Below are 24300 nucleotides of genomic sequence, written 5' to 3'. Positions count from 1 at the left end.
TGCCTGGCGCACATAGAATTATCATTTTCCACATGTACTCTGTTTTCTACAAAGTTTAATACTTTTCCTTTCTGCCTCAGTTTTGTCAAGAGCAACTCTTTCTGCTAGTATGATTGTACCTTTACTAATTTAGGTGTTGGCTGCTTTCTTACAGCATTTGAGTACACACAGTGGGAGTTTCAATTAACAAATCCTGCTGTAGAACACGAGTTGAGTTGCTTATTTGTACTTTCATCAAATTAATGCGGTCTATTCCTTCCATTTTCTCCAGTATAGCAGAAAAAATGTAGCTTTTTCTGTGCTCACTATCTTGCAACTGTACTGTTTTTTGAAACCGCTCTTCTTAAAAAGCCTCATGCTCAGTTGGCTGTTTATTCATTTTGCAGCTATCAGCTCATCTGAATAACTAGTTAAAGCTTCTTGTATTTTTTGCAGCCTTATCTTATTTGACTGTATATAATCCTTTAGTGTTTCATTTGTTTTAAGCAGTCTGAGTGCATTTCATTTATTTCTCCACTATATTACTGGTAGCTGTCTTGTATGCCAACAACTGAAACTTGAACTACTTTTTTTTTCTGAATAGCTGCAAGATTCTTCCCAGACAGAATTTTCTCTTTCCTTTACTAGTTGATTTTTCTGTTATTTTCTCCAAATTTCCTCATTGCTGGCATCTAGACAGTGAAATTACAAGCCAGTAAATGACTTTTCCACTTTGACTGCTTTAGGCACTTTTATTTTTCATAGTTGCAGTTTTCACACTGCAGTTAACCTGTTGATCAGTGTACAGCCATCTTGGAAGTCCAGATACAAAGCTGTGTGTATTCAGCATAATAAGGGTTTGAGAGCCTGGGCTATAGTATAGCTGAGTAAATGTGGAGCTCAAGTGCATATGTGGCTGCATGAATTTTATCATCCTTACCAACCTAAGCATACATGATTGTGCTTGCCAAATCAAGTGATATTTATGCTTTGAGGTACTTCGGTTCAGATTTTATTGCATTAATTTTAGACAGATTGCATGGCTGTCACTGAAGACTTCTGATATCTGGCCTGAATCGTGATTCAGTGTATCAGTATGCACTAAGGGCTTTTTAAGTAGACAATTCTGCTAATACTGCTTAGATTTAGTTGGGCCAGTGTTAAATGTGTGGGTCAAGGAATGTAATACAATGGTTTCCATTTTCAGCAAAAAATCAAATTAACAAGAAGTTGTTGTGGGAGACAGAGCATGTAAATGTGAGTTGATTCAGTTTTATGTGAAGTAAGCATCACAGAGTTTGGAGTGCTTTATCAGCACATCTAATTCTTTGCTATTATTTGCTTCATAGAAAAAATGTTTTAAGAAGTTTCCGTGCATTCACTCCAGTTAGTTATATTGTAACTGTAGTGGCATTTGGACTGATGGTACCTACATCATTTAGCCTGTTTCCTCAAGCTGGGAAGGTAAGACCACATGTAACTGTACATCTCATCTGTTTTTTTTTTGTTTGTTTTTTATTTTCCAGAAGGTACCTGTATCTCTGCATGCCAAAACTGAAGCAGTGTGTTCTTCCCCCTTCTAGAACAGTAGTGCAGTTCAGAGCTATTATCTTAGGAAAGAACCCTTGGAGTGTAAAATTTTCAGAAAGGTTAGTGTACATGGAGAAATGCACTAGAAGACAAGCTAGGACTAAAAAGCTCAACAGCAGTAATTTTTGAACTATGATTTTAAAAGCCATCATACCTTTTTTTGCTAAATTTTGTTCTAAATAGACTCCACCAATCAGTACACTTCATGTGTGCAAGTCCATGTACACAGTTGTTAGTGTGGTGTGTCTAGGAGTTCTATGCATATGACTGAATGCTATTCATAAATATGGGGGTACCCTTGTATATAAGGTAAGCTTACAGGAAAACCCACATACCGTTCCATACCATACCCTTCACAGTTCATGAAACTGCACTAAATACACAGGCATACCCTGTTGCATTAAACAAAACTACTTAAAAATGAAAACAATTTCGGAACAGAATATATGAACTTCATCAAACTAAACCACAAATTGCACACACATTTGTATAATTATAAAATGTAATGACACCATCAAATCTGTATCACATACTCCAAAAGAGCCATAATTGTACATTCAAAATAGATTAATATTGTAATGGTCTTGCCTTTAAAATCAGTATTAACAGTTTCCATTTAAACATGGATAATTAAATGCATTAAACCTAAGTTGCCACCTTAATTCAATTCTTTCAAGACCCATATTGATGTCTTCCCCCTACCCCACCCATTGTCTTCCAGAATTTGTTCCAATACAAAAAAAAAAGAAATGTTAATATTTTCACACAGACTACTGGTTATGCAAAGTATATTTCACTTCCTTGTTCTATCTCAAAATGTGTGGCTAGTCACCAGAACCATCATCACACAAGCCATCCAGAAACAATGGTTGTTGAGAGAAGTGTACAAGCTACTAAAAGCAAGGAATGCAGCCTTCAAGTCTTGAGAAAGCAATGCCCTCTGAACAGCCATTGCAAATCTGAGGAAGAGAGTGAGGGAAGCAAAATGCACCTATGGCAGAAAGATCCAGAGCTACTTCTCTGACCAAAAAGATCCCAGGCTCCTATGGCAGGGTATCCAGTCCATAACTGACTGCAAATCCCTATCTTCACAATGTGAGGACAACAAGGAATTCCTAAACAAGCTGAATGTTTACTTTGGCAGATTCGAGGAAGGGAAGACAACAGCAAAGAAAATGCCTAGCAGCCATAAAGAGAAGATGCTCACCCTTATCCCATCTGATGTCCAGAGGACACTGCACAGAGTTAACCCGAGAAAGGCATCTGGGCCTGACAACATCCTAGGATGAGTGCTCAGGGGCTGCACAGTCCAACTAACAGATGTCCTCATGGATATCTTCAGTAACTCTCTGAGTCAGCAAATTGTTCCAATATGCTTCAAGGACACAACAGACATTACCAAGGAAGTCTCCACCATCTTGCCTAAATGACTACCACCCTGTAGCCCTCACCTCCACAGTGATGAAGTGTTTTGAAAGCCTAGTCAGGGTCACTAGAACATCTGGGCTGCCTGCTGATCTTGACCCTCTGTAGTTTGCTTACCGAGAAAAACACTCTATGGCAGATGCCATCTCTCTAGCACTCCATCTATCCCTGGAACACAATGAGAATAATAACACCTCCCCAAAGGTACTATCCATTGACTTCAGCCCTGCTTTTAATACGGTCATCTCTCTTCATCTGGTAATGAAGCTACTCCAACTAGGCGTCAACACTTCACTTTGTAACAGGATTCTCGACTTTCTCACAGACAGACCTCAGAAAGTGTGCAGAGGAAATAACTCCTCAGATAGCATCACTCTTAACACTGGAGTCCCACAAGGATGTGTACCAAGTCCCTTGCTGTTCACCCTGTTAACACATGATTGTACAGCCATGTACAATACAAACCACATCACCAAGTTTGCTGATGACACAACAGTGGTGGGCCTTATTAGTAACGACGATCTAACAACGTATAGAGATGAGGTGTAACAACTGATTACCTGGTGTGGAAATAACTTGGCACTAAGCGTAAACAGGACAAAAGAGATAATTGTGGACTACAGGAAAAATCTCCGGGAACATTCTCCCCTCATCATCAACGGGGAAACAGTGGAAAGAGTGAGAAGCATGAAGTTTCTGGGAGTGACATCGATGAGGACTTGTCTTGGAACACCAATACAAATGCCATAGTCAAGAAAGCACACCAGAGATTGCACTTTTTGAGAAGGCTGAGGAGAACGAATCTCCCATCAACAGTTCTCACTACCTTCTACAGAGGTACTATAGAAAACATCCTGAAGAACAACCTCATAGTATGGTATAGAAGCTGTTCTACCTCTGAGAGCATATGCCTCCAGAGAGTGGTGAAGACAGCCAAGAGGATCATCAAGACCACCTATCCACGACTTATACTTATCCAGATGTCTTGTTAGGGCCAGAGGAGTAATTAAAGACTGCTCTCACCCTGTTTACAGACTGTTCCTGCATCTTTCATCCGGAAAGCACTTCTGAAGCATACATTGCAGAACTATGAGAGTCAGGAACAGCTTCTTCCCTAATGTCATCAGGCTGCTGAACTCTAGTAACAACAATGCTCCATGATGGCCATCTGAGTCAGTAGAAACTGTAGTAGCTTGTCTCATATTGTGCATTTACCTGGTTACCAGTCTCATCTAATGCTTAGTGCAATATTCACCATGACTGTCAACTTATAGGCCATCTGTAGCAGTAGCAATGCAGTAAAATATATCTTCATTCAGTGCAATGCATGTTATGAATTCGTAAATTAACCATAGTACAATACTCTAAGGTCCATAGTGCAATACTCTAATGTTCACAGTGCAATACTCTAATGTCTCTTTCTGTGCAAGGATCAATGCAATGTCTTAACCAAGTACCTGCGCAGTACTAAAGTCTCATGCAAGTAAATGTTCACTGTGAAGAATGTTAAAATATGTCTAATTACGTGCAGTACTATTCTGTCTACCTGCATGTCCATGATGTAATAGCTAGGTGCTACATAGGTTCATAGCTTCATAGGTTGGTACTAGGCTATCGGCCCTAGGGCCTATACAAGCCTAGCCATAGCAATTCCCAGGCTATTTCTTCCTACACTATTTACTTCCCTGGACCCCTGTCTAGCAGGGCAACTGACGTGATCCCCAGGGTAAATTTCCTTTCTCCCATCCAATCATCAAGGTTCCTTTTGAAGAGGGCCAAGGAGGCACTCTGCTTGACATGTATGGGCAGTCTATTCCAGAGTCTGGGGAGTCTCTGGGTCAGGAACCTATCCCTCCAGCATGTTTTGTTTATTGTGATGACAAGGTTTAGATCCTTGGAGCATGTGGCTCTGAGGGATTGGTATTTCTTTAAGTGTAGCATGTGTAAATGTCTGTGAAAGTAGTCTATATGTTGTCTACACAGAGTCCGGAGACACAGGATTTCGTTCAGTTTTTGCACTTGTGTGATTTCTGAATGACGATAAAGTTTACTTTGACTTTGTTTTTAACTACTCTGAGATGTTCTGCTACACATTGCTTTAACATCCTTCAGTTTTTTTCATTATAAAAACAGTCCTGTGAGCATATTTTGTATACTAAATTACAATTTTAGTCTCTCAATTAAATCTCAAACTCACACCTGCAGTCATTCATTAATAACAAATGGGCTATTAGCCATAAGTTTACATTTCCATGCAAACATGGAAAAGTATCCAGGATCTTTTATTTACTAACACCTGGGTACTTCCGTTCCCCTTTCTTTCCAGTAAGGCCTTTAAGTTCCTTCCCCTTTTATCTCCTAAAACGCGAAAATAACCCATTGACCACCTCATTGTCCTGGGGGATGTTCCGTTGCTTTACAATCTTTGGTTTCCATGGTGTAAATCAAGGCCATTGATATCATACTCCCTTCTTGTTTAAACCCTTTCATCTGTTGTGGTAAGACTTACGTCAGTAATAGATGGATACTGTGGGTTTCTTTCACAGAAACCTCAGAACGTCTTAGATGTAAGTGCCAGGGAATATTCCCTTTCTTAAAAAAAAAAAAACACTTAGGCCTGCAAAGCACGGACTACCACGTGTGAGAATGTTAGAGTCCTTGACAGAGTTAGAGTCCCTGAAATGAGATCTGGAATCTCTAAAAATGCAATGTGTTGAAAGGGTGTATGAGCAGTGCTTTGGATAACATTTCTTCATCCACCAAAGAGAAAATGATAAAGGATCAAATGTTAAAGTACCACCAAAATAGGTCTTAATTAAATACTTTAAAAGGTGTATTTTGTTTGCTGTATAAAACGTTTTATACTGTTCAGGAACGTCAGTATAATTAATGGGATTATTGTATAGCAAATAAAAGGAAATTTACTAGTGGTCGAGTAACCAATGGTTACTGTTATAGTTTCTTGCTCACAACTGGGTGAGCTGCAACTCGATGAGTATTGTTAGTCATAGAAGGTCATTGGTAATGCTGCTTCTACTGCAGCTCTGGCAGTGATTTTTTATTTTTACATTTCCTTTTTGTCTATGGTTGTACATCGAGGAATTGGTACGTATACGTAAGGGGGATGTGGAAAGTGAAGGTCTCTACATGGGAATGTTGGTGGCTTACCCCCCCCCCCAACTAAAAAGCTTTTTTAATGTTTTAATTTTTTAATCAAGACGAAGCTATGACCAGCTGTGTTTATTGAATTGTAGCTTCCAGTTGAGCTACAGAAGAACCCAAATTTAAAATTTATGTCCTAACGACATTATCACTATGCACGATTTTTATAACATATTTTGAATTTTGTGTGCCAACAACATAATCTTTCTTTTTCATTCATTGTAGAGCATTTTTGTTGTTCTTGTAAAAAAATTGTGGGCGTTGGCTACAGTGCTTGGCACTGCTCCACTGCCCACCACTATGGGTGTATGGTCTCTTGGGTGACATCACTGATATCAAACAGATTAAAGTGTATAAAAGGCACACAAATATGAATCTCTGAATGACATCTGAAGTGCAGCTTAGCCATAAAAGCACACAGAAGGTGGTGCTGCTCAAGTATGGGACTTCACCATCCACATAGAAGGATAGCCTTCACACTGAAGACTTCACCAAGCAGAGTCTTTGGCCTAGCTCCCCAGAATGCCATCTTACCACTTTCTCCAGGTTTCTCTGTTTTGCAGTGCTCCCTTGCCTGCAGTAAATATACTTTCATTAAACTCTTGCATTCAGGTACAAAACACACACACACACACACACACACAAATTTCCAGGGAAGGCTGGTAATATTCTTCAACACTACAAATACTGCAGCCTTCTGGCCTTGTCTAAGGTACTACACTGCTACCACCAGAGAGAGCACCAGGCTGTGTACCTCCCAGTCACTGTTGCACTTGTGTTAATAAGCTAGATAATTATAAACACAGTTAATAGTATGTCACAGAACAGTCTGGCCTTTGGAGATAAAACTGGTTTGCAGACTAAATGAGTCCAGTTACAATAACCACACCACTGCTAACTGCTGTAAACATTTTCTCTGGACAGGGGATATGGTGCTTGTATCTGTCCCACTTCCCACCTCTAAATAATCCAGAAATCCTATATCCTCTGACTAGCAAGAATATGGTCTAACTGCTGATACCAAACAGATTACAATATAAAAAACATACAAATATGAATCACTGAACAAGTTCCTAAATGCACTTAGCAACAAGAGCATGCAGGAAACATTCATTGCTGCCTTGGATATGGGTCTATACCACCTATACCCAAGAACAGGCCTCACACCAATCAGTTCACCAGAGTCTGTGCCTTAGCTCCCCAGCTGTCTTTCTCATCAGTCTCTGTTGACTTCAGTGCCTTCCATACGGTAATATGTTTGATGTATGACCTAAGATTCTCATACTGTCTTGCCACCAGTCCAATAGCAGATCTTGCAGCCGTCGGTCTTGGCTTTTCACTTGGTCATTCATATTACCCAGGCTTTCGCTTATTCAGATAAGTACCTCATTGGAGATTCTTCCTCTTTTCTTGAATCTTTGTGTTTAAATATGTTAATGGCAGCTAAGAGAGGGAAGTGTGATTGTGGTAGGCAGATTCCTTAGAAGGACTGCCTTTCCCAGTGCTTGTTTTGTCTTGCGGCTGAACACAACTGTAAGAATTGTCAGATTTGTCAGTTTGTTCCAGAAGTCCTAATTGGGTGTCTTCCCTTTCTGAACACTTGTTTAGAGACCCAGCACTTGAAGAGCTTTGCCCAGTCCAAAATGCTGGAACCCTCAGTATCTGATGTCCCACTGATAACAAAAATGAAATTAAAAAGGCTGGAACCATTGTCTGCCCAGTTGAATTCAGATGTGTACCAATTGAAGTGCTGCAGGAACCCACAGTACACCCATTTGCTTCTCAGGTTCCAGCTACTGCGACCCTGCCCTGAGACTAGTGTGGCATCTGACTCTCAAACATCTGATGCAACTGATTAGACCAATACAGTTGAAAAGGAGGAACCAAAATTTATTATTTCAGTGGGCATAATTCAAATTCTAGTAAAAGAAGAGGTGCGTGACTCCTTATTTGAGGCCTGCCATGGTTCTGATCCACCGCACATTGCGAAAGCAGACATCACACCTAATAAAAAGATACAACAGACAAAGAATGATTCTCCTTCTCAGACATCTCAAGAAAAGGAAGGGATGTAATTTTCACAGGGCATATTCAAGGCCATTTTGTCTCTTAAGCCTCCTTCATTTCTTTCAGCTTCCTTTCTTCCTATCCCTTCAAGAAGAGACATGGCTTCTGATGATGAGGACACATTGTCTCCTGATTCTCCTTTTGAGGAAATTTCTTTTAGTGAAACCATTACAAAAATGCATTTTGAATGGGAATCTGTACAAGTTCATGATATGTAGATATAGTACTATAACTTATTAGAGCTAGGAGTTCCAGTGCCAGCTCCACCCCATTTTTGGAGGCCTTTCTAGATGCATTTGCACATACTTCTGCCTGTCCTGATTCCTAGCCCCTATCCATAAGAGACCTGATAGATTTTACAGAGTGCCAGCGGATCTACAATTTCTCTGTAAAATCCTTTGTTAGATCCTTCTGTGTTTTCTGGGTCCACTGACAAGCTTTCAAAACTTTTGCCTGCTGCTAATGTTTTACCTTCAGACAGAGGCAGTAGGACCGTAGACAGATATGGAAAGAAGGTTTACACTTCTGCCACTCTAGCTTTCAGGGCATTGAATCATCAGACCCAAATGGCAAAATACCTGTTGTCCATCCTTTGTAAATCGAGCAAGACTTTCACTGAGATTATAGACACTTTGAGACTCTTGATCTCTCCCTTACCTTTTAATACGCATATTCAGATACATATACAGATAACATACAGATAACAATGTAGAAAAAAGTCCTCTCTCAACTAAAGCTTTATTACAGAATTTCATACCACCTTACTCCTATTGCTAGACTGGCCATAACCCAAAAATGTTCTCCTCCCCAAATTAGAATATGGTCTTCCTTTTCTAATCTTTCATTCTTCTCACAATAAAAGGAGATTCAGACCACCGTAAAAAAAAAAAAAAAAAAAAAAAATTGCAGATTTGCCTTTTTGGCTAGCAGGCCAATAAAGCCAAACCCCACTAGCTGTGGATGTACATGTTTTAGGTTGGTCTGCATGTAACGATATTGACTTACGAGTAAACAAAGTCATGGACAATCAGAAGCCATCTAGCTGAAACACTTGATGCTCTTAAGAGTCATTTGCATATATTCCATCATGGGCTCCATTACATTAGGTTTAAGGTAGCAACACAGTGAAAACTGTAGTTTGGCTGGCATTTTCTTGCCGGTTTTATTTATATATATATATATATATGTGTGTGTGTGTGTGTATATAATATGTGTGTGTGTGTGTATGTAGATATATATATATATATATATATATATATATATGTGTGTGTGTGTGTGTGTGTGTGTGTATATATATATATATATATATATATATATATATATATATATATATATATATATATATATATATATATATATATATATATATATGTGTGTGTGTGTATATATAGATATATATATATGTGTGTGTGTGTGTGTGTGTGTGTGTATATATATAGATATATATATATATGTGTGTGTATATAGATATATATGTGTGTGTGTGTGTATGTATACATATAAATATATATATATATATATATATATATGTGTGTGTGTATATATATATATATATATATATATATATATATATACATTATATATGTGTGTGTATATGTGTATATGTATATATATATATGTGTGTGTGTGTGTGTGTGTGTATGTATACATATAAATATATATATATATATATATATATATATATATATATGTGTGTGTGTGTATATATATATATATATATATATATATATATATATATATATATATGGGACTACCTCTTTCCATCGAAAACATACTTCAGAGAAAGGCAGTTCACCAATTCCACTTTGCTGAAATTCCACTTTAGCGAAACAACAGTTAACCAACACTCACATCATTGAATATCACATAAGTGAATGTGATGTACTTCACCCGAGTGCTCCCAAATGACCGGCAAACCAGATTGTTACATGGTGTATGGGAGGGGAACCTTTAATGTTTATATCACTTGTTGTTATAGATCATGGTACAGTGAGGGTAAGGGAATATTCCCTTTTCCCCACTGTAGTGAGATCTCAGAGTTAGTATATGTAAGTAGCAGGGGTGGGGGGGGGGGTGCAGCCGGGTTTGCCCCCCCTGCATAAGTGTGTTTGTTGTATTTGTTTGTTTTTTTGTTTTTTTTTAACTGTACGTTAAAATTAGATTCTCATAAGTAAGGTTCAGTTAACTGTTGTTTTGCTAAAGTGGAATTTCGGCAAAGTGGAATTGACGAATTGCCGTTCGCTGAAGAGTGTTTTCAATGGAAAGAGGTAGACCCGTGTATATATATGATTTACCTTCAGTTAGTCAGCTAACACATATATCGACACCCTGAACGTATGCCCCCTGCATTCCCCACACCCCCTGCTGATTACATATACTAACTCTGAGATCACACAGTCCCCAGGAAAGGGGAATATTCCCCTATCCGGGGATTGTCGTTATCACAAACTTGTCGATTATCTGTATATGTATGTGGTTGATTAAATAGATGCTGACCAAATCCCCTGTCAGCCAAACCAATGTGTCTACTTCAGAAGACTGACACACCAAAAGAGTGAATCCCAAAACACTGAAAATTCAAAATACTGAACACATTTTTAATATAGGGGCAAGCCCCCCTGCTAACTATATATACCAACTCCAAGATCACACAACAGTGGAGAAGGAGTAAATTATATCATTCAGTATTTTAAATTTTCAGTCTTTTGGGATTCACTCTTCTGATTTTTCAGTCTTCTGAAGTAGACCCACATAGATATATGTAAATAAATATATATAATATATATATATATATATATATATATATATATATATATATATATAGTATGTGTATATATATATATATATAGTATGTGTATATATATATATATATATATATATATATATATATATATATATAGTATGTATATATGTATATATATATATATATATATATATATATATATATATATAGTATGTATATATGTATATATATATATATATATATATATATATATATATATATATATATATATATATATATATATATATATATATATATATATATATATATATATATATATATATATATATATATATATATATATATATATATATATAAAAATACAAATGTACAAACATAAGGATTTAGGGCCCAGTCTAGATACCTGTTAAAGTAATAATAATAAGTAATTAATATCGTGGCTTCTGACTCTAAAAAGCAGGCCATTTCTCGGGTGGGTCAAGGTACTCAGGAGCCCAGACATACCAGTAAATACGATCACAATACAGTGAAATCTTCTTCCAAGGAGTCTGCTACTGGATCTGTCATCTGGATATTTGCATGGCTTGGTTCTTCGTCTTTTCTTGAGGATATAAAAGGTAAGCTGTTAGACTCACCTCTTCACAGAGATTTTCTGTTTGATCTGCAGCAACAGACCTGTTCAAATATTTACAAGAGAAAAGTAAAATAATGCAAGATTTTAAGCTAATCTCTCTTATCATATTTCCTGGGTATCAAGGGAACTACCCAGTTAAGCCCACTTCTTTCTCCCATAAGGACCAAAGAACTCATTTAGGCAGGACGATGTGTATAAAAAGATTTCAGGACACGTCTGCAAGATATTCCAAGTCTGGGAGACCTCCCTTTCCCCAGAAGTCTGCCTGACTACATTCTCCTCCTCCTCCTCTCCCCCTGTCAAAAAGACTAACCTAATTTCCAGCTTGGCAGCTCATCACAAGTGGGTCCTTTCCATCATTCAGCCAGACTACAAAATGGTATGGAAGGAAATTCCAGCATTCAGAGGCATACTCATACCTCCTTCTATGTTTTCAGCATCTTCTCAACCACGGTACCATAGAATCTGTACCCTCACAACATCTAGGAAAAAAGTTTTTTATTCTAGGAACAGTATGCTAAGAGTGTGTTGGAGGTGAAAAGAGTGTCGGATAGAGTGATGTTTATAAAGCTGGAAATGGATGGTGCAATGATGAATGTTGTTAGTGCATATGCTACACAAGTTGGGTGTGCGATGGATGAGAAAGAAAAATTTTGGAGTGAGTTGGATGAAGTGGTGATGACTGTACCCAAGGGTGAGAGACTGGTGATTGGAGCAGATTTCAATGGGCATGTTGGTGAAGAGAACAGAGGGGATGAGGAAGTGATGGGTAGGTATGGTGTTAAGCAAAGGAATGCAGAAGGTCAGATGGTAGTGGATTTTGTGAAAAGGATGGACATGGCTGTGATGAATACGTATTTTAACAAGAGGGAGGAGCATAGGGTGACATACAAGAGTGGAGGAAGATGCACACAGGTGGATTATATCTTATGTAGATGGGCCAATCTGAAGGAGATTGGAGACTGTAAAGTGTAGTTAGGCGGCAGCATAGGATGGTGGTTTGTAGGATGACATTGGTGATCAAGAAGAGGAGGATGAGTGTGAGGGCAGCACCAAGGATCAAATGGTGGAAATTGAAAAAGGGTAATTGTGAGGTGATGTTAAGGGGAGAGTTAAGACAGGCAGTGGGTGGCAGTGAAGAGTTACCAAATAGCTGGGTAACTACAGCAGAACTAGTAAGAGAGATGGCTAGAAGGGTGTTTGGTGTGACATCTGGAAAGAGGAAGGAGGACAAGGAGACCTGGTGGTGGAATGAAGAAGTACAGGAGAGTATACAGAGAAAGAGGTTGGTGAAGAAGAAGTGGGATTGTCAAAGAGATGAAGAAAGTAGACAACAGTATAAGGAGATGAGGTGCATGGCAGAGAGAGGTGGCGAAAGTTAAGGATAAGGCATATGAAGAGTTGTATGAAAGGTTGGACACTAAGGTGGGAGAAAAATACCTGTACCAGTTAGCTAGACAGAGGGACCGAGCTAGTAAAGATGTGCAGCAGGTAAAGGTGATAAAGGATAAAGAGGGAAACGCACTCACAAGTGAGGAGAGTGTGTTGAGGAGATGGAAAGAGTACTTTGAGGGGTTGATGAATGAAGAGAATAAGAGGGAGAGAAGGTTGGATGATGTGAGGATAGTGAATCATGAAGTGCAGTGGATTAGCAAGGAGGAAGTAAAGATAGCTATGAAGAGGATGAAGAACGGAAAGGCTGTTGGTCCAGATGGCATACCTGTGGAAGCATGGAGGTGTTTAGGTGAAATGGCAGTGGAGTTTTAAACTAGATTGTTTAATGAAATCTTGGAAAGTGAGAGGATGCCAGCGGAATGGAGAAAAAGTGTTTTGGTACCAATTTTTAAGAATAAGGGTGATGTGCAGAGCTATAGTAACTACAGAGGGATTAAACTGATCAGTCACAGCATGAAGTTATGGGAAAGAGTAGTGGAAGCTAGGTTAAGAAGGGAGGTGATGATTAGTGATCAGCAGTATGGTTTCATGCCAAAAAAGAGCACTACAGATGCGATGTTTGCTCTGAGAGTGTTGATGGAGAAGTACAGAGAAGGTCAAAAGGAGTTGCATTGTGTATTTGTGGATTTAGAGAAAGCATATGACAGGGTGCCTAGAGAGGAGTTGTGGTATTGTATGAGGAAGTCGGGAGTGTCAGAGAAGTATGTAAGAGTGGTACAGGATATGTACGAGGGTAGTGTGACAGCGGTGAGGTCTGCGGTGGGAGTGACGGATGCTTTTAAGGTGGAGGTGGGATTACATCAAGTATCAGCTCTGAGCCTTTTCTTATTTGCAATGGTGATGGACAGGTTGACAGACGAGATCAGACAGGAGTCCCCGTGCACTATGATGTTTGCAGATGACACTGTAGTGAGAGTAGGGAACAGGTGGAGGAGACCCTGGAGAGGTGGAGATATGCTCTAGAGCGAAGAGGAATGAAGGTCAGCAGGACTAAGACAGAATATATATGTGTGAATGAGGAGGAGGATAGAGGAATGGTGAGGATGCAGGGAGTAGAGGTGGCGAAGGTGAATGCGTTTAAGTACTTGGGATCAACAGTTCAGAGTAATGGTGAGTGTGGAAGAGAGGTGAAGAAGAGAGTACAGGCAGGATGGAGTGGGTGGAGAAGAGTGTCAGGAGTGATTTGTGACAGACAAGTACCAGTAAGAGTGAAAGGGAAGGTCTACAAGAGGGTAGTGAGACCAGCTATGTTATATGGGTTGGAGACAGTGGCATTGACAAAAAGGCAGGAGTCAGAGCTTGATGTGGCAGAGTTGAAGATGTTAAGATTTGCACTGGGTGTGACGAGGATGGACAGGATTAGGAATAAGTATATTAGAGGGTCAGCCCAGGTTGGAAGGTTTGGAGACAAAGCCAGAGAGGCAAGATTATGTTGGCGTAGACATGTGCTGAGGAGGGATGCCGAGTATATTGGGAAAAAGATGCTAAGGATGAAGCTGTCAGGTAACAGGAAAAGAAGAAGGCCTAAGATAAGGTTTATGGATGTGGTGAGAGAGGACATGCAGGTGGTTGGTGTGACAGAGCAAGATGCAGAGGACAGGAAGAAATGGAAACAGTTGATCTGCTGTGGCGACCCCTAACGGGAGCAGCCGAAAGAAGAAGAAGATTCCAGGCTTTTCCTGGTCCCCAGAAAAGAACAACAGTGGAGACCTTTTCTAGACCAGTCTCACCTCAATACTTTTTTGAAGGTACCATCTTTCATAATGCTTTCCCTTCAGTTTCTTCTCCTTGTTAATCTTAACCCCATTTTTTCTGGTATCCTTGGACCTGAAGGATGCTTACCTTTACATTCCCAACAACTCTTCTTTCTTGAAATTCCTCGGATTTTAGGCTTATTCATCACACTTTCAGTTCTCTTCTTTATCCTTTGGGTTATCAACAACCCCCAGGGTTTTCACAAAATTTCTGTCTCTAGCTATAGTCGTTTGCAGGACTCTGGGAATACAAATATTCCCATACCTCAATGACCTTATTATGCAGGCAATTTCACAAGACCTATTAAGATATCTTTGCTGCAATATCTGCTAAGGCTGGGTTTCATGATTAAAAAGGTCTGTTTTGACTCCTACTGAGGAGTACCCAAGGTCTGTCTGATCTCAGCATTGTCACGTATAGGATACTCAGATTTCACTTCTACCTTTTCCAAAAAAAAAAAAAAGAGTTATATTGAAGCATCCCATAGGCCCAGCTGAATCCAGGAATACCATGTAAACCAACTGTTCCTGCTGAAGAACTTCACACAGATGCATCAGATCTAGCTTGAAGTGCATGGACACATCCTTTAACAGTTCAGGGTCAGTGGGCACCCAGAAAAAGGAGGGGAGCACATCATTGTGAAAAAAGATGAGGGCACTCCCTCAGGCTGTACAGGTATTTTTTCACATGTGGAACCCATCAGGATTTTCCTAGAAAACATAACAGTCTTCCTTCCTAGGACAGTGTTCTTGCACATTCATTAAACAGGTCTGTGGAAGACCGTCACGAATGGATGCTGAACAGAAAAGTGTTCCTTGTTATAGGTCTACCTGAGGGCTACTCCCTTTTGTGGACTATTTGCCTCTACTTGCAAAAAACAGCACAGGGTGTTTTAATCCAGGACCACTTGTCCCAAGGCCTGGAGGACAAGACACCTTGTCTTTTTATTGGGAGGGGATGTTTCTTTATGCCTTCAGTCCACTCCCCCTAATCCTGAAGTTTCTGTTAATGATCCAAAGGGACAGACCAGAAAATCTTTCTGATGACTCCCTTTTGGCCCAGGTAGCACTGGTTCCTCCTCCTTCATCATCTGGCCAGGGGTCATCATCACAAGTTACCCAACAAAGTGGACTTGCTCTCACAATTAAAAGGTTATCTGTGTCATCTCAATTTGCTTGCTGTCAGCCTGACATTATGGATGATAGAATTGTAATCCCTTTCAGACACCAGTATACTGAAGGCATGCTTCAGGAGACAAGAAAACCGACCACTAGAAAATCTTATCTATCCAAATGGAAAAGTTCTTTTATCTGGCATCACAAAAACAGGAAGAATCCATTACAAATGGGGATTCCCACTATCTTTCCATACTTGTGTAAGTTCCTAAAAGCTGGTGTGGCCTATTCCTCTGTTAAGGCACACTTTCTTGCCGTTTCTGCATATTTGCCTTTTGATCCTCCCTTGCTTTCAAGAATTGAGTTGAAGTAGTTTTTCAAGGGTATCCTTTATTTGAATCTACCCAGGATGGCTGTTTCCCCTCCTTGGGATTTTAATTTTGTCTTAGAACAGCTTATTAAGCCACCTTTTGAACCAGCGGCTTATACATTCATGAAGTTTTGTGCTTGGAAGACCATTTTGCTAGTAGCCCTTACTTCAACCAGGAGGTTCTGAGCTTCAAGCCCTGATGACTTTTCTGTCTTCCTTATTTTCCATAAGGATTGGGTATCTCTTGGGGTCACTCCTTCCTTCGTGCTCTAAGCGGTTAATGAGTTGGCTCTCAACCAGGCTATTAATCTGCCAATTTTCTTTCCAAACCCTAAAATCAACAGTGAAATACTTTTACACCCCTTGGATGTACACAAAAACTGAAATTCTGTTTGGATAAGACTAAGCACATTAAGAAGATCATATGTTTGTTTTCCTTCCATGAAGCCAAGTTGGGTAATCTTTCTCTAAATCGAAAACATCCTCTTGCACGAACGGCTGGTGCATGGCTGGAAAACCAAATCAGAAGTGAAGAAAGAAAGCCAGCACTCAACTCCTGGAATCAGGCAATCTTATTTAATGTCCAACTTCAAGACAGCAAAATAACATAACCGTACACCAACATGGTTGTACCATTTTCGATAAATCCTTCATCAGCAACCAAACATGATGTACATTAAATAAGATTGCCTGATTCCAAGAGTTGAGTGCTGGCTTTCTTTCTTCACTTTTAATCTTTCTCTAAGCAAGCATTTTCCAATTGATTACTAAATCTGTGCCATTTTGTTACTCTGCTCATGGAAAATTCTTATCCTGTCTTGTCAAAGTACATTTCATTAGAGCAGTTTCTTCTTCTTCTGGAGCTTTTTAAAAAGTGATTGATTGTAGGCCTATTTTAGAGGCAGCCACTTGGTCTTCTGTGCATACTTTCACAAAGCACTACAGGGTAGATGCTTTCTACTAGAACAACTTTTGCCAGGTCTGTGCTATTTGGATTGATAGACAGCTCTACTGTTCCTGGCTCTTCCATTCTTTCTAACTGATAAGGTTTGGGAATCACCCACCAGTATTGGAATACTGCAACACTGATCTAAGGAAGGATATTTTATAGGTTATTTAAGAACTTTTCATAACAGTAGCTTCTTTACTGATCACTGTTGCATTACAACTTCCCACTCCCACCCTCCTTCCCCCTTTCTAATGTTCATCTTGTCGGTTCTTTTGGACCGGGAGGGGGGGGGGGGCATTTCCATGTTTTTCTGCTCTTAGCTGATCTTATTTCCTTTTGTTAGTGTCTCCAGTCTTTTTTGCTCATATAGTCTGAGGATCTTGCACTCATACATACCCTTATGCCCATGGGCCTAGGTCTTATGTTGGGCACATAACCATATGGAATTATTTTTGACTGTGGTACCCTGGCCAGTCATCAGCGAGATAATCCATCAATAAGAAATCTACTGTTACGGCAAGTTCTTAAACAACTGTACTTTACTGTTGCACTTGTGTTAATAAACCATATAGTTATAATCACAAAAGCTAGTATGTCACAAAGTGTGGCCAAACAGAGGCAGATGTCAGCAGTTTGTCACCCGTTATCAATAAAATCCTTCATATCAAATGAAAAATAATTAAATAGACAAAAAGGCACAGACTTTTTAAAAGTGAACAAATACAATAATTTACTTAAGAAAGAATGAGTTGACCAGTGCAGTTAAGTTAAAAAAAAAGTATAAAATTGCCCAAGGAAACAAAAGATAATCCTTGTGAGCAAATAGATTACTTCGTTGTTTCTTATCTGAATGAATTACTGGTTCCTAAGTGCAGTAACTGAATTTCCGGAACACAATTGCAAAAAGCAAAACTCACTTTGCTGTAGTTCTGTCTTCTAGACAGTTTTTTACCTTTTATTGCTCATTAAACTGTTCTTGTATCTTTTCCATACAAAAACCACAGGTGCAGTTAAGTAAAGTCTCATATTTATATTCCAATAAGTTTGTTTTCATTTTCTTTGTTGGCTATCAACTTAAAAAATCTTCAAAGTAAACTCTTACAACCTGTAAAAGTCACATATCTTGTTAACACCAAACGGAAGAGTAAAAGGGTTACTCAGACAAACTGTTTAGTTAAAAAAAACTACAATAAATGCCTAGCAAGGCTAGAGTCCGTACCAACTAAGCACTCAAGTATGGAATGCTCGACATTTTTGATAACAGTGTGTGACTTTTACCCTTTTCTGCAGAGAACAGTGGTGGTTCCCTTTTACAGGTTTTGATTGACTCATATAGCGCAAGTAGGGCCAGTTGGCATTGTGGTATATAACCAAAAAACACCAAAGCACACAGGAATCCAGTAACCACAGCTCCACAAAGTGAATAAGGCAGCAAAAGTTAATCTTGTTTTAACGCTTCAAACAAAACAACCGCGTTTTCGTCCACCTGCATACAGGACTTCATCAGAAATACATTAAAAACAAATTCCCTCCTTTTATACTACTTCCTATAACATTGAATCACTTGAAAACACTTTAATATAAATTAACTAATTAGTAACTAAGCAACCATAATTATCTAAAATTCAAGTTACAAGCAAACTATAGTAATGAATGTTAGTATAAAAATGTGATATAAATTCACAATACTACATAAAAAATGTCAAAAAGGAATGCATTTTTCAACCCATTTAAAACACACACCAATGTGCAAAACAATGTTAACATTCTAACTATATACATACAATAAGTTAAAAGTAAAACATGTAAAATGCTATAAATATAATGGGTATGGTATACAAAACTAAACAATACTGTCATCTCCTGGTTTTGTAAGCACAATACAACTAAACAAATTTCACCCAAATCTTGTCTTAGCAGAAGCCAACATTTTTTTTTGTAGTGGGGACGAACCCTGGGAAAGAGCTGATAACATGGAATGGAGTACTGAAGGTGATTATACTAATTTTCAATGTGCAGTAGGTCAGGGGGTATGTTCTAGACGACCCCTTAGAATTCCCCCCATTGAGGAGGTCGGAGAGAATCAAACAACAGACACCAGTGAATTATCATTACCCCAGGGGGGGACAACAGAAAGGGAGGAGGTACTAAGTTTAAATGTTCAGAATTGTAGCAAGGCACAGGATGTGCTTGGAGATGGACATATTGTAGTGAAAAGTTACAGACATATGTATCTGAATTTCAGCATATTCAATTAATAGTTATTTAGATGTGGACCATGTTTACTTTAGCTTGTTTAGTAAAGGACTTGAATTTGTACCAAGTACTGTGAGTAACATTTCTAATGTCTTAATAGACTTGAAACTGTTTTTGAGGAAAAAGAATTTAGAACTTATACAAAATGACGGACCTAATGTCCATTTAATTAAGAAAAAGAGCATGTATAATCCACCCCTCCACCCCCAGCTCAAGAATTTTGAGACCCAGGTTGAAATGGAGCTCAGACAGAGTCTAAGCAATTCAAGTAGGCATTACAACCTGAGTAAACAGGAACATGACTCGTTGAATTTTTTGAGGAAGAATGAGAATGTCAGGGTTATGAAGCCTGACGGTGGTGGGGGCGGGGGGTTATTGTGGATAGTATTACGTACTCAGCCAAAATGTCTGACATGTTAAATAACACGGATAGATATACCAGAGTGTCTCGCAACGAAATTAATGTTGCATATAGGAAAATTGACTTTATGTTAAAATAAATGGTTAAGGAAGACATGATTAGTCAAGAAGTATATCAGTACCTAGTTATGGGCAAACCTAAAGTTCCTTCAATTTTTGGTATACCCAAGGTCCATAAGGATGTCGACAACCCACCTCTCTGACCTATTGTGGCAGATACAGGATCTAAAACCTATCCACTAGTCAAATATTTGGACTTGAGGCTAAAAAAGGTTTGGTCTGAGAAGGTAGGCATCCTTAAGGACTCTTGTGAGTTTTTGAGAAGTATTGGTAGAAATTTATATCAGGATGATTTAATATTTGTTACATTAGACATCCAGGATTTGTTTAATGTTATACCCCATAAGGCAGGACTAGAATGGTTTGAGGAACCGCTCAGAATAAAGGGTAGTATAGATAGTGATATCATAGTGGTTCTTATAGAACTTATGGATATAGTGCTTAGACACAATTTCCTGTTTTTTGAAGGTGAGGTCTTCAAGCAGATAAGTGGGGTAGCTATGGGGGCCTGTTGTGCCCCCATGTACGCCAACCTAGTTTTGTCCACGTGGGAGGAAAATATTTATTTCATTCAGAATACTCACAGTATTGGAGCTATTATAGACGTTACCTAGATAACATCTGCATCTTTTGGGTTGGACCCGAAGTGATACTATATGAATTTATTGAGTATATGAATAACACTACAGAATTTTTAAAGTTCACTCATGTTGTTTCTCATGAGAGACTGCAGTATTTAGGTGTAGTAGTAGAAAAGGTTCCAGAGGAGAAAATATTTAAATCAAATGTGTATAGAAAAGAGACATTCTCGAACTCCTATTTGTTTTTTTACTAGTGCCCAACCTTTTAGTCAAAAGAGGGGAATTGTAAAAGGGCAATTCATTAGGAGTTGTTGTAGAATGACTTCTTTAGACGAGGATTATATTGTAGAAAGTAAAAATCTGAGAAAGATGTTTTTAGAAAGGAAGTATCCTTTGGGTTTAGTGGAAGAAATTGAGAATGAAATTAAGAAGGAGAGGAGAGGTAGATTTAGCCCTATTTTAGGGGTTCCCGAGTTGGTAGTGGGTCAGGAAGCCAACAACGTCCCTACTGAAATTAATTGGAGCAGTAATTTTGTCTTGAATTTTAGTAGTAATGTTCATTATATGTTCATTATGGTAGGGACATTGTTTCCAAAATTTGGGAGAGGTTTGGTAACTATTCAGACTTGGAGCAACTATTTAAGGACCCCCTGAAATTCACTTACAGGAAGGGCAAGAATATTAAGGAATTGTTAGAAAATCATAAAACAAAACAGGGCAGGCAAAGGAATGGAACATACAAGTGTGGTTCTTGCACACGATGTCCTTATTTACTTCAAGGAAACGGTGTGAGTTTTAAGGATAGGAATGAAAAGGTAGAGACTAACACACACTGTAATTGTGATACCGTTGGGGTCGTATACATTGCTGTTTGTAAAATATGTGGGTGTTTCTATATAGGAAAGACAAATAGGAAATTTAAGAGGCGTATATATGAGCACCGTAACGATATTAAGAAGCAGGACATTAATAATGCCCTCTACAAACATAGTATGTATTGCACTGAAGCAGTTTTATTTTTTTTTTTTTTATCATTGAAAAAGTGGAATTGGACCCTGGGGGGGGGGGTCCCTTGGAGACGACTATTGAGTTTAGGGAGCTATTTTGGCAACTCAAATTAGAAGCCAATAGGCTACCAGGACTCAATGATCATGTCTCATTGGCCTCAGTTCTTAAACTCAGGTCTGCTAAACTTTAACTGGGTCCTTTTTAAAAAAAATAATATTGGCTTCTGCTAAGATTTGGTTGAAATTTGTTTAGTTGTATTGTGCTTACAAAACCAGGAGATGGCAGTATTGTTTAGTTCTGTATACCATACCCATTATATTTATAGCATTTTACATGTTTTACTTTTAACTTATTGTATGTATATAGTTAGAATATAACATTGTTTTGCACAATAGTGTGCTTTTAAATGGGTTGAAAAATGCATTCCTTTTTGACTTTTTTTATGTAGTATTGTGAATTTATATAAAATTTTTATACTAACATTCATTACTATAGTTTGCTTGTAATTTGAATTTTAGATAATTATGGTTGCTTAGTTACTAATTAGTTAACTTATACTAAAGGGTATTCAAGTGATTAAAAGTTATAGGAAGTAGTATAAAAGGAGGGAATCTGTTTTTTATTGTATTTCTGATGAAGTCCTGTATGTAGGTGGACGAAAACGCGTTTTTTGTTTGAAGCGTTAAAACAAGATTACATTTTGCTGCCTTATTCACTTTGTGGAGCTGTGGTTACTGGATTCCTGTGTGCTTTGGTGTTTTTTGGTTATTGTGACTTTCAAGGCGCTATTTCCTCCTTGTTTTTGAGGATTGTGGTATATAAGCAAAACAGAAGATGTCTCCTAAAACAAAGCTAGCCAATTAGGAGGCAAGGAATTTGTCCAGTCACGTGACTGTGCAGTTTTCGCGCTACTGCTGTACCTTCAAAAAGGATATTGCAAAGCACTGAGATTTACTTTGTGAAAAAGACAGGAATTAGAAGAGTTCTTTGATCCAATCATGGGCCAGGGAGGATGACAAGCCAAAGTGACCAGCTGGACCTTGAGACCCTGGATATGCTGCCATGCCTACGGGATACTGTCACCATCAGACCTGAAATCAAAAGAGCTGTAGTGTAGTCCCCTATTTCAAAAGGCCTGGGATTTCTTTTGAACACAGCATGCAATTGGGATGGTCATGGTGGTACTCCTGCTGGGCTGACTGCTCCTGGGACGTGGAGCTACTCGGTTTATTGTGGTGGTGGTGGTGATGGTATGGTTGATGTGACTCTGAGAGCTTTCATTTACTCACTGTCAAGTATGTTTTTTTCCACAAGACACACAAGCAGGAAACGTGACCAAAAAAAGCAAAAAATAACAAAAATGAAGAACAGGCACCTAGGAAGGACAACCAGCACTCAGCAGGTGCAATACAATGAATTTATTGATCCAAATGCACCAATTCACATAAATTCCACAAGGCAAATCACATAAATCCACCAAACAAAACCCATTGACGCTCAACAAATAGCTGCGTTTTCGTCCTGAAAAAGACTTCTTCAGATGAATCCAACTAACCCAGAACCCCCATGAATATATATTGTGTATAATATATAACCACTAATGAACATGTGGAAGTAATTAATTAATTAATTTTTATATAATAGGTACAGTTTTATGTTGATGGCTCATACTATGAAGTAGGTAGATGCCTTTCTTTTATTTTTATATTATGAATTTGATTTTAACAGGGTGTTTTTAATTGTTTAATTACTTCCATGTGTTCATTGGTGGTTATATATTGCAGCTGTTTGTTGAGCATTAATGGGTTTTGTTTTATGGATTTATGTGACCTGCCTTGCGGATTTTATGTGAATTGGTGCATTTGGATCAATAAATTCATTGTATTGCACCTGTTGAGTGCTGGTCGTCCTTCCTAGGTGCCTGTTCTTCATTTTAGGTGGGGTTTTTTTCCGTTGTTTTGTTTCCCGATGGCAGTTCAACTTTTGAATTCTTTTGCTTACAGATGGCATTTATAAAACAATGATGTCCTTCTATTCTCATGTTGCAGTATTCGTAACAATAGGGAGGTTGCTGCCTGCAGCGCCACCGTCCGGCCAGTATACCAAAGTCTTTGTTTCAGGAGGATACATGTGACATCCCTTATCAGGGCCATAAACCAGCATTGGGTATAAGTGATGTCCGCACGTACCCTCTTCAGAATTTTTCTGCCACAGTGAATGTTGGACTCTTATTTGCCAGTTCCGAAAGCAGATCGTGTTTTCATCAGACGGTGGGTTACGATTCCTTTCAAGACCAGATGACCACTTCTTCGACCAATACAGATAAGTGCCCTGTTGGTGTTTTTTCCTTGCTATAATTACAGTTTAGACTTGCATGTCAGCTAGAAAGGGGAAGTGTGCTTGTGGGAGACAAATTCCTCACAAGGACATGCATGTGAAGTACGTATTTTTCTTAGGCGAGGCCCACGACGATACTTCCTACCCCATTTGCAAATCTTTCATCCCAAAATGTCTTCGCAGCCGCCTGGCAGCATTGAAATTGTACTTAGAAAATCAAAGACTACGTCGTTTAGTGCTCGATATGGAAAGAGGAGTAGAACCATCCGACGAGCCGCCAAGGAAGAAGGCTAAGAAAACTAGGCTGGAATCCCAAGCTGCGTCTCAGGTATCCGAGCAGGTTCTTGAGGAGCTTGAAAGCCCGAAATCCTCTCAGATGGCGGTTTCCAAACCA

At 38.8% G+C, this 24300-nt stretch overlaps 1 protein-coding gene across 4 annotated transcripts in view; it reads left to right on the top strand.

Annotated features, from left to right (window-relative positions):
* SFXN4 (sideroflexin 4) overlaps positions 1-24300 on the top strand; it is a 645242-nt gene that overhangs the window by 536323 nt on the left and 84619 nt on the right. For 2 of the 4 annotated variants that reach the window (XM_044055979.1, XM_044055980.1), the window contains exon 13: positions 1329-1443. The exons of the other annotated variants lie outside the window; for them this stretch is intronic. In XM_044055979.1, the coding sequence (XP_043911914.1) occupies positions 1329-1443 (115 nt within the window). The remainder of the gene's footprint in view (positions 1-1328; positions 1444-24300) is intronic. 4 annotated transcript variants of the gene reach the window in all.

Source organism: Protopterus annectens, chromosome 14.part0 (genome assembly GCF_019279795.1).
Source record: "Protopterus annectens isolate FY-2018-M chromosome 14.part0, PAN1.0, whole genome shotgun sequence".
NCBI lineage: Eukaryota > Metazoa > Chordata > Ceratodontiformes > Protopteridae > Protopterus > Protopterus annectens.
This window is presented reverse-complemented; position numbering and strand designations above follow the sequence as displayed.